Source organism: Bubalus kerabau, chromosome 10 (assembly GCF_029407905.1).
Source record: "Bubalus kerabau isolate K-KA32 ecotype Philippines breed swamp buffalo chromosome 10, PCC_UOA_SB_1v2, whole genome shotgun sequence".
NCBI classification, from domain to species: Eukaryota; Metazoa; Chordata; class Mammalia; order Artiodactyla; family Bovidae; genus Bubalus; species Bubalus kerabau.
The window spans coordinates 37,665,777-37,674,207 of NC_073633.1; the positions used below are offsets into that span (position 1 = coordinate 37,665,777).

The 8,431-nt window shown below is 50.8% G+C and overlaps 1 protein-coding gene across 6 annotated transcripts in view; it reads right to left on the bottom strand.

Moving 5' to 3' along the window:
* Positions 1-7,214, bottom strand: part of MEIS2 (Meis homeobox 2) — a 223,040-nt gene extending 215,826 nt beyond the window's left edge. Inside the window, exons 1-6 of one of the 6 annotated variants that reach the window (XM_055537314.1) lie at positions 7,099-7,210; positions 6,182-6,414; positions 4,520-4,661; positions 3,752-3,802; positions 2,697-2,747; positions 1,753-1,902 (exon numbers count right to left, since the gene is read on the bottom strand). In XM_055537314.1, the coding sequence (XP_055393289.1) occupies positions 1,753-1,902; positions 2,697-2,747; positions 3,752-3,802; positions 4,520-4,661; positions 6,182-6,414; positions 7,099-7,107 (636 nt within the window). In that variant the 5' untranslated portion in view covers positions 7,108-7,210. Of the gene's footprint in view, positions 1-1,752; positions 1,903-2,696; positions 2,748-3,751; positions 3,803-4,519; positions 4,662-6,181; positions 6,415-7,098 lie in introns of those variants that run through there. The other 5 variants (XM_055537315.1, XM_055537317.1, XM_055537318.1 and 2 more) reach the window with 5 other exon arrangements.
* Positions 7,215-8,431: the final 1,217 nt, after the last annotated feature.

Sequence of the window (8,431 nt, forward strand, 5' to 3'; positions counted from 1 at the left end):
CAAGAAACTATTCTAGAAAACCAAATAGTCAAGACCCCTAGAAATCACATGAGAAAAGCTTTTGCTGCAGAAAACTGTGAACTCTTCATCCTACAAACCATGTAACTAGATGCCTTCCCAGTTCCCCCAGTAGTGCAAAATGTACATGAATTTAGAAACAGGAAGCAATGAAAATAAACAAGTAAATGACAACAACAAATACTTTGAAGGCAGTGTCATGCCCTGCTGACCACAACCACACAGCATATAGCTACATATCAGCAAATAAACTTGCCATAGCTGCTTGTTGCACCCACTTGATTTCAGTGAATACACTTAATACACAAAAGAGCTCCCCAACATTTCCCTCCCAGTGATGGAAAAAGCCAAGAGTAAAGACAGGCATGGGAGCCTTCAACACCACAGTATTTATTCTGTCTCAGAACTGGACATCAGTACTGATGTTTTCTTTTTTTTTTAATTGAAACTTTCGTCCTTAGGCTATATGGCTTTCTATAGAGCACAAAGGCTACTCATTAAAATCTGTGACTGTATATTTTCAAAACTTTTGGAGAAGGAGGGGGAGAAACTTATTCTCCAGGTATCTCAACTCATTCCTCTTACCACCTAGGAGTTAGGGGTGATGGTGGTGATACAAACTACCTTCAAGCCTTGACGCCCATTTAACTCCACGGAGTGCTAAATTAATATTTCAGCCATCAAGTTAGTAGACTATAGCCTATATCATTCAGGTTGTGAGTTCAATTGACTGTAATCTATGGACACCCTGTCCCCCACCCCCAGGCTTGAGTTCCTATAAATAAACTGCTGTTCACACCCACTCTTTAACCTCTCCACTCTTGCCTTTCCTACCAGCTGCAATCTTTCTTCTCTTTGCTTCTTTTTCAAATTTTCAGTCTCACTACATATGCTTTTTTTTTTAAGCATCAGACTCACTAGATCAGTTCCAAAATAGGATTAAAAACAGAGAGAATAGAAAGAAATCTCCGTTCCTGGCCTGACACACATGGGTCCCTCCTGACTATACTCTCCGTTCTCATCCACCAACTCTTAAGTGTTAAAATTCAACCACTAACCTATGTTTACTCAATCACAATTCCCTTCAGCTTTCTGTAATACATTGTTAATATTTGTTTCATCAAGGTTACTGTCTTTTATTACCAAGATGCTTCAGGCACTTGGCAGTAAGTTCATACACTGACAATAAGTTTCTATACAGCATAAGCTCAGAAAACTAGAATGGGTTCACTCCTTTTATTTCAAATGCAATGCAAGATTGGCAATAATTCTCAGAATTGCCATCTCTGCGAGAAACTGAGAAATCAGTCCTTGCTCCCCAATTCTCTCCCATCCTGTCCAGTTAACTTTCCTGCCTCCTTCTCTCCCTGCTGCACTGATTACAGAGTTGAGAAAGCAGAAAAGGCAGCGGTCACCGTATCAAGCAGACAATTTGCTAACACTCAAGTTACCAAATCCAGGAAACTTTACACATTAGAAGCACAAATCACTCTATCAACTTGTTGTTGTTGTTGTTTTTTAAATTCTCAACATAAATAAGGAAGGGGTCCAAGACAAGGGAAATACAGATGAAAGGTGTGGAAGAAGTAGTGAGAAAGGGAGGGAAAGACTCCCAGAGAGACCAGATTTTTTATTTTAAAAAATAAAAGTCAGTGGAGCTAGAGGTTACAACAAAATTTTCAAAACTGCTGTGCCCAGTGGTCTTAAAAGAATGCCAAAAGCTCACAGACTTACATGGTCAGCGAGATTTGTGGAGGAGCCTGAAAGTTCTTCGTGATCCGACTTGGAGCTGCCGTCTCTTTCATCAATGACGAGGTCTATAGGCATCTTCCCCTTCAAACAGCTAATGTACCGGTGGCAGAAGTTATCACACAGTTCATGGACCTAGAAGGAGGGTCATGGTGGAGGGTTCAGCTTGTATTGTTGTTGTTGTTGTCATGGTTTTGTTTCATTTTTTTAAGGAGAAAAAATACCAGGTTGCAAGGTTACATTTGGAAAGAGTAACAGTGCCATGTCTTCCAAACTAACTCTAATTAATGGGTGTAATAGTTGAAGGCAAGGAAACAATAGAGCAATTGTTGTAGCAGATATTATTCTCCAGAGACTTCCCTGAGCAACAAGTTACAATAAAGGGAACAGAAACAGGACTGGAAATAACTGGGTTCAGGCTGGGACTCCTTGGGGGGAAAATCCGATTTGACGATAACATCAAAACGTAAGGACGAAGGAACTGGGAACAGCATTAGCATTTGCGATTCAATAAGCTAGGAATTTTGTATGTTTCCAGGAGAAAATGATCGAGCTGCAGAGCAATGTAAAGACACCCTAGCCAGAATGATTCCCTCTGCTAGCACCTAATGCATGCCCTGGGCCTAATAGAGACGCAAGCAAGCTGCATGTCCAGTAACACAAATGGTTTGCTGCATTTCAAAATAATCCTGAATGCCTGGGGAAAAAAAGGGGGCGGGGGGAGGCGGCTACTTTAAAAGGCAGGGCTGTCTTAATGCACCCATCCTCCGAGCCCCTGGGTTTGAAGAGCAATTTGAGGGAAGGACAAGGTAACAAGTTGCTCAAAATCTCTCCAGGTGCTCAGACTGGAGGTTTGTTAAAAACACTCCCAACTCCACCAGGAGAGGGAAGTGACTAAATCAAAGTGGGGAGTGTCGTTTCCTGCTTACCTTTTCTAACTCCAAAAGGTGAAACCTTAGTACTTGTATTGCTTGTATCATCTGGAAGAAAAGTTTTTAGAGTGTGGAGTTAAGGCTCTGTGACTGCTGCCACTCGGAGATTCCTAGTGGGGGGATGGTGAAGGGATTGGGTTGAGGAGAAGACGCAGGCAAGTGGCCAGGCAAAACCCACACATCAAGAAATCGTCAGGAAAACCAAGTGATTACTGATCATCTCTGCCTCATTGGCTACGGGGTGGGAATCTGACTCAACCTATGCCAAGGCATTTAATATCTTTGCTCCTCACGTGTACTGAGCTATCTGCAAGGGCTGTCTTCCTAAGGACAGGCCTTTCTCCTCCTGAGTCCTCTTTAACTGTCCCCTCTCTCGACCTCAGGCCAACTTAAAAAAAAAAGAAGAAGACGAAGAAAAAGAAGAGAGAAAGAAAGGAAGAAAAAAAAAGTCGTTTCTCTAGAGAGAGAAAGCTTTTTAGAACAGCACACCCTGCGAAATCCCTCCTTACTAAAGAAGGAAATACTCCAGATGAATGGCGAGGCAGGGCCTTTGAAAGCGGATTTAAGTACTTTTAATATTGAAATTGTGCAAATTAGCAAAAGAATCGCACCTAAAAGTGGCCTGCGCTGGTCTGCCCCTCGCCCCCCTTCCCCGCCCACCTCCTGGCCCGCCCTCCGCCGCGCAGGCGGTTACTTCCTTCGGGTAAGCTGCCCCGGGCTCGGCCGCCTGCCCCGGCAAACAGAGGAAATAACTCACTTCTCGTCGCCTAGCTCCCGGGGCCGAGACCTGGGGCGCATCCCCTGCTCTCGCGCTCGGCGCCGCGTCCCCGCTCGCTGCCTCCCCGGGGCTCCGCGCGCCCTGACGTCCAACCCGCCCCTCACTGCCAGCTCCCCGGCGGGGGCGCTAAGCTGTTCCCTTCCTCCCCGTCGCTCTGGAGCTTCAAAAAGAGGGCTCTGCTCAAACTCCCCAGAGCTCCTTGGGGGAAAAGCGGGTGCTTCTAAGCAGGGGAGGGGGCCCAGGTTGGGGACAGGCGAGCCACAGTGAGCCTTACCAAATTGTCCAGCTCTGGATTTGAGGAAAAAAGTGGCTTTTCGGCGCGAACCTATAGGAAGCAGGGGAAAGTCAGCATGAATTATCACTCCATTTTAAAAGGAAAAAAAACCCTTGTCACCGACTAAACTGTCGTGTGCGAGTGGGGATGGCAGAGGGGCAGTGGCGGCGAAAAGAGGAGCTTTGGTAAAATACACGAAAAAAAAAAAACAAAAAACCCAGTAGGGACGGTTGAAAAGGAATCTGGACCTTCGGATCCTGGCCCCATGAAGGGGTACCTGGAACCACCGAGTTGGAGCCGAGATCTCAGGGCGGTTCTCTGGGACCGGGCACCCCCTTATCCTGCCGTCCACGGGGCTGTGTTTTGCAGCCTCCCTCACCTCCGCGCCGGCGCCGACAGCCCCGAGAGGCGCCCAGCTTCCTTCCCTCCCGGGCACTCTCGGGGGCCCTCAAAGCCCCTATCCCCAATTCTTGTTCAAGTAGCTGCAGGCGGGGGAAAAGGCCAAGCCCCAGATTAGGAGCAGGTCAACTTTAATTCGAGGGTCGAGCCCCTGTATTCCTGGCTGGGGGGAAAAACAAACACCCATATTTATCTCCTCTTCCAATTCGCCTCCAGGCTCAAGGATGGGGAGGAGGCGCAGAGCGCGGACTGGGCCGGAGGAACAGATCGGGTGTCCCAGCCTCTTCCTCCTCTTTCAAGTAATGCTCGAGGAAAGGGGAGGGGGGAGTGAGGGGCTGCAAGAGGGCTAGTGGGTCAAGAAGGTTGGACCTGCTTGGCGAAGACCGCGATGTCCTCGTTGAAAGAGTCGGAGGAGCAGACGTCTCCGCCGGCCACTCCGGGTTCCCGCGGAGTGCAGGTCGCCAGCTCGCACTTCTCAAAGACCAGAGCTAACAGAGGAAACAACGGGTGCCTAACGGGCAGCGCCACGCAGAGACACACACACGGAGACGGGGTGCAGAGGGGAAGGAGCAAGAACTGTAATCAACAAGTTTGGAGGGTTCGGATTCCTTCCTTACTACCACAGACACGCATCACACTTTACAACCCTTCCTTCAGGCAGCGAGCCTGGGCCAGAGACAGAAAGAAGAAACGGCCAGGCCCTTTCCCTCAGCTCAGGACTCCCTCAGATGTGGTGGGAGAAGCCCCTGGCCACTTTTAGCCCTCCGAGTACAAACAGCCTCGGTTCGAACGTAAGGACGCATCCAATAAGCTGAGGCAGTCTGGAGCCAGGAATTGAACCAGACCCACTCCCCACTCTACAAAGGCCGTCCAACCAACCCCTGAGACTCAGCCCTGACCTCCCAAGAGAGGAGCAGTCGGTGAAATCCAAGATTGCTTTAACTTCTGCATAGGGGAAGTCATAGGAGGCCCAAGGCTCACCTTCAACCGCTGCCTCCCTCACCAGTTATGTTTCCTCAATCTAACCTCTCCACCCCCTCGCCTTATGAGCTTGTTTGGTCCACTTCTAGTAAAAGCCTGGGTGTGTGGGGCCAGTTACATGCGGTACACGCAGAAGAGCTTCCTTCCCAAGACCACATTTCTCCAGCAGGCAAAAATAAGTAAATCCAGTGTTATAACTTGGAAGTGTGCGTGTGCGTCTGCCCTTTGTGTTCCTCCGGGCGGTTTAGCTACACTTTGGGATGCTGGCGGCCTCTTGCTTCAGGCACAGTTGCTGTTTACTGACTGTCCCCTCCCCTCCGCATCCCACAGCCTTCCCTCACCTACCCTCCGCTGGGACAGCCCGAGTGGTACATGCTGGGGCCGTGCAATCCCAGCCCTCCCTGAGTTCTCAGAATTTAAAATAATTTCCAGCCATCTCCTTCACTCCCCTCAAGAGCGGCTCTGTGCAAGCAGCAGTCCCTTCCACCCCGCTGCACTTCAAGGTCTGCCCCCTTTATTTACAGAGAATTAAGAAGAGGGTGATTAGGACTTCCTGGCCGGCCGAAGCAGCCCTGATCCCAGCTCAAGCTGCATTTAGTGACTCCCGGACTCTCGATAGGAAACAGAAAAGAAAAAAAAAAAAAAAAGTTGCTCCTCATGGGCAGGAAACTTTCTCCTTCGTCAGGGCCTCTGTTAGGGGGCCCAGCTCTGCGTCCTTTGGCCAGGAATCCCGTCCTTGGGGAGAAGGCCTTGGCCAGATTGTGAGGACTCAGTCACTCCCGGCTATGGGGTCCAGAGTGGCGGGGCCTTGGGGGTAGACGAAGCCAAATCTTCCCGGGACTCACAGTTAAGGGGCAGAAGAGCAGCGCCCCCCCCCCCTCCGCCCCCCGCACTGTCCTTTCCTATGGCAAGAGGTTCTCGCCCCCCACCCTAAGGAGCAATGACTCCCCACTTAGTCGGCCAACCCCTCATCCCCCACAGAGACAAACACACACTCGCACTCGCACTCACACCGTCCGCTGGGTCGGGAGGAGGTGGGGGCTGGTTTACCCATAGATCGCGTCCTTGTCCCGCTTCAAGGCGTCGTTGACAGCGGATCCCATACTGGCCGGCATGACATTGGGGTGCGGGGCGTGAGCGCCGTAGTGCTGCGTGGCGTGAAGCGGCGGCCCGTGGTTCAGGTGGTGAACCGGAGGGATCGGCCGCGGCGCGTGAGGGTCTCCGTACATCGAAGCAGGCACCCCTACTCCGTCCATCCCGCCGTAATGGGGCAGCTCATCGTACTGTCAGAACCCAGCAGAGGGGCGGGGGGCGCGGGAGGTGAGAGAGAGCCAGGGGAGCCGAGGGAGGAGAGGAAAAGAAGCAGGGAGAAGAGAGCGAGCAAAGAAGTGGGGAAGGAATAGAGAGACGAGAGGGGGAGAAAGCCAAGGGAAGAAGAGAGAGGAGGAGGGGGCGGGAGGGGGAGGCAGGAGAAAGAGAGGAAAATACAAATAAAAACAAAGTCAGAAAGAAGTACCCAGCACGAGTTGAGCACACAGAAACCAAACCAGCCGAAACAACGGAGTTGAAAGTTGGGAGGGTGGGTGTTTTTAAATTAAAAAAAAAAAAAAAAAAAGTATGAACCCAGAGCAGCGTTGAGAGCAGGGAGAGGGGGCGGTGAGGCCGGGGACCGAGGGGTGCCGGGAGGTCCCGCTCGGGCCGGAGGCAGCAGAACCGTAGCGAGCCAACCGAGGGAGAAGTGGAGTTAGTGAGAGGAGGAAGCCCCGGTTCCCACCCCTAACCCCCCTTCGTCTCCTCCAGAGGATCCAATAAATCAAAAGGCGAAATGAAACAAAATAAAGAGAAGAAAAACGCTAATAATCAGGACGAGAACGCCGAGGACGAGGGAAGACTGGGGCCAGTGCCTCCCCGGGGGCAGGGAGCGGAGGGTGGGGGTGGGGGGGTGGGGGGAATAACGTGAAAGTTACCAGAAACATTATTTAGCAGCGGATTCCCTGCGTCCTTGTCAATTTCAGAGACAAAACAAGCAGCCCAGGCTAGTCTAGGCGGCGGCGCAGCGGCTGCGGCAGCGCGGCCCCAGCGGCGGCCCCGGCGGCGGCGGCGGCTCCTACGCAGCCGGTGCCCGCCCCGAGCCGCGGGAGCAGCGGCAGCAGCGGCGCAGCAGCGGCAGCGGCGGCAGCAGGAGAACCGGGGGAATCGCGCTGCTGGGGTAAAAGCTGGAGCGAGGCGAAAGCGTGTAACAATTGCACTCGCACACACACACACACACCACTCACACGCACTCGCCGCCCGCCCGCTCGCACAGCGCTGAAACACGCGCGCCCAGACACGCACACACGCACGCACACACACTCGCACACACGCAGAGGCACGGGGGGGAAAAGAAGCCGATGAATAATTTTGCTGCTATTTTTTTAAAATACTGGCCGCCATCATCAAGCAGCGAGCAGCAGCAGCGTTGAAGGGAGAGGAGGCACCGGGACAGGCCCCTCTTAGGAGAGGATTTATATCTAGGTAAGTGTTGGAGATTTAAACCTACCCTTTGCGCCATCAGTCTGCGCTCCAATAAACTCCTGGATGTGTCGTATATTTAATATCCCAGTCCGGATAAGAAAGTGATCTAGGCTGAAGATTCCTGTTTTTTTTTTTTTTTTTTTTCCAAACCAAGGAGACTTCTCCCAATTTTCCAATGTTATTTTTAGGGGGAAAAAAAAGCCCAGGCAAGACAACGAAGAGTTTTTTTTTTTTTTTCCTGTGATATTTCTTCTTTTTCTCTTTTTTCCTCTTCTTCCTCCTCCTCCTGATCTTCCTCCTCCTCCTCCACCTCCTCCTCCTCCCCCCTCCCCTCCTCCTCCTCTTCGGTCCTCCTTTCCCCCTCTTTCTCTTCTCTTCCCCTCAGTTGGAAAAAAAAAAAAGAAAAAGAAGAAGAAAAAGAAGAAAAAAAAAATTGTTAAGCCCCCGAACTGAAGGTTACGAGCGGCCCGTCAGCAGCCCACATGTAACCGAACTGTCGTGTTTCATGGCTTTTTGCCACTCCAGCTGTCAATCAAAGCCCGGAATGTCAAGGTAGTGAATGAATGATGGTTGATGATGATGAAGAGGAGGAATCTTTCAGACCCGTTTTTTTCTTCCAGTAAAACTCCGCGAGGGGTTTCTGCTTCTTGTATTTTTTCCTCCCCCTCCCCCCTCTTTTAGCTTTGCCCCCGCTGTATCTATAATATGATCCTCTCTCTTTAAAGTATCGTTCAAAGAAAGCAGGAGGGGAAAAATCAAGAAAAAAAACGAATAGTTTGCAAAAAT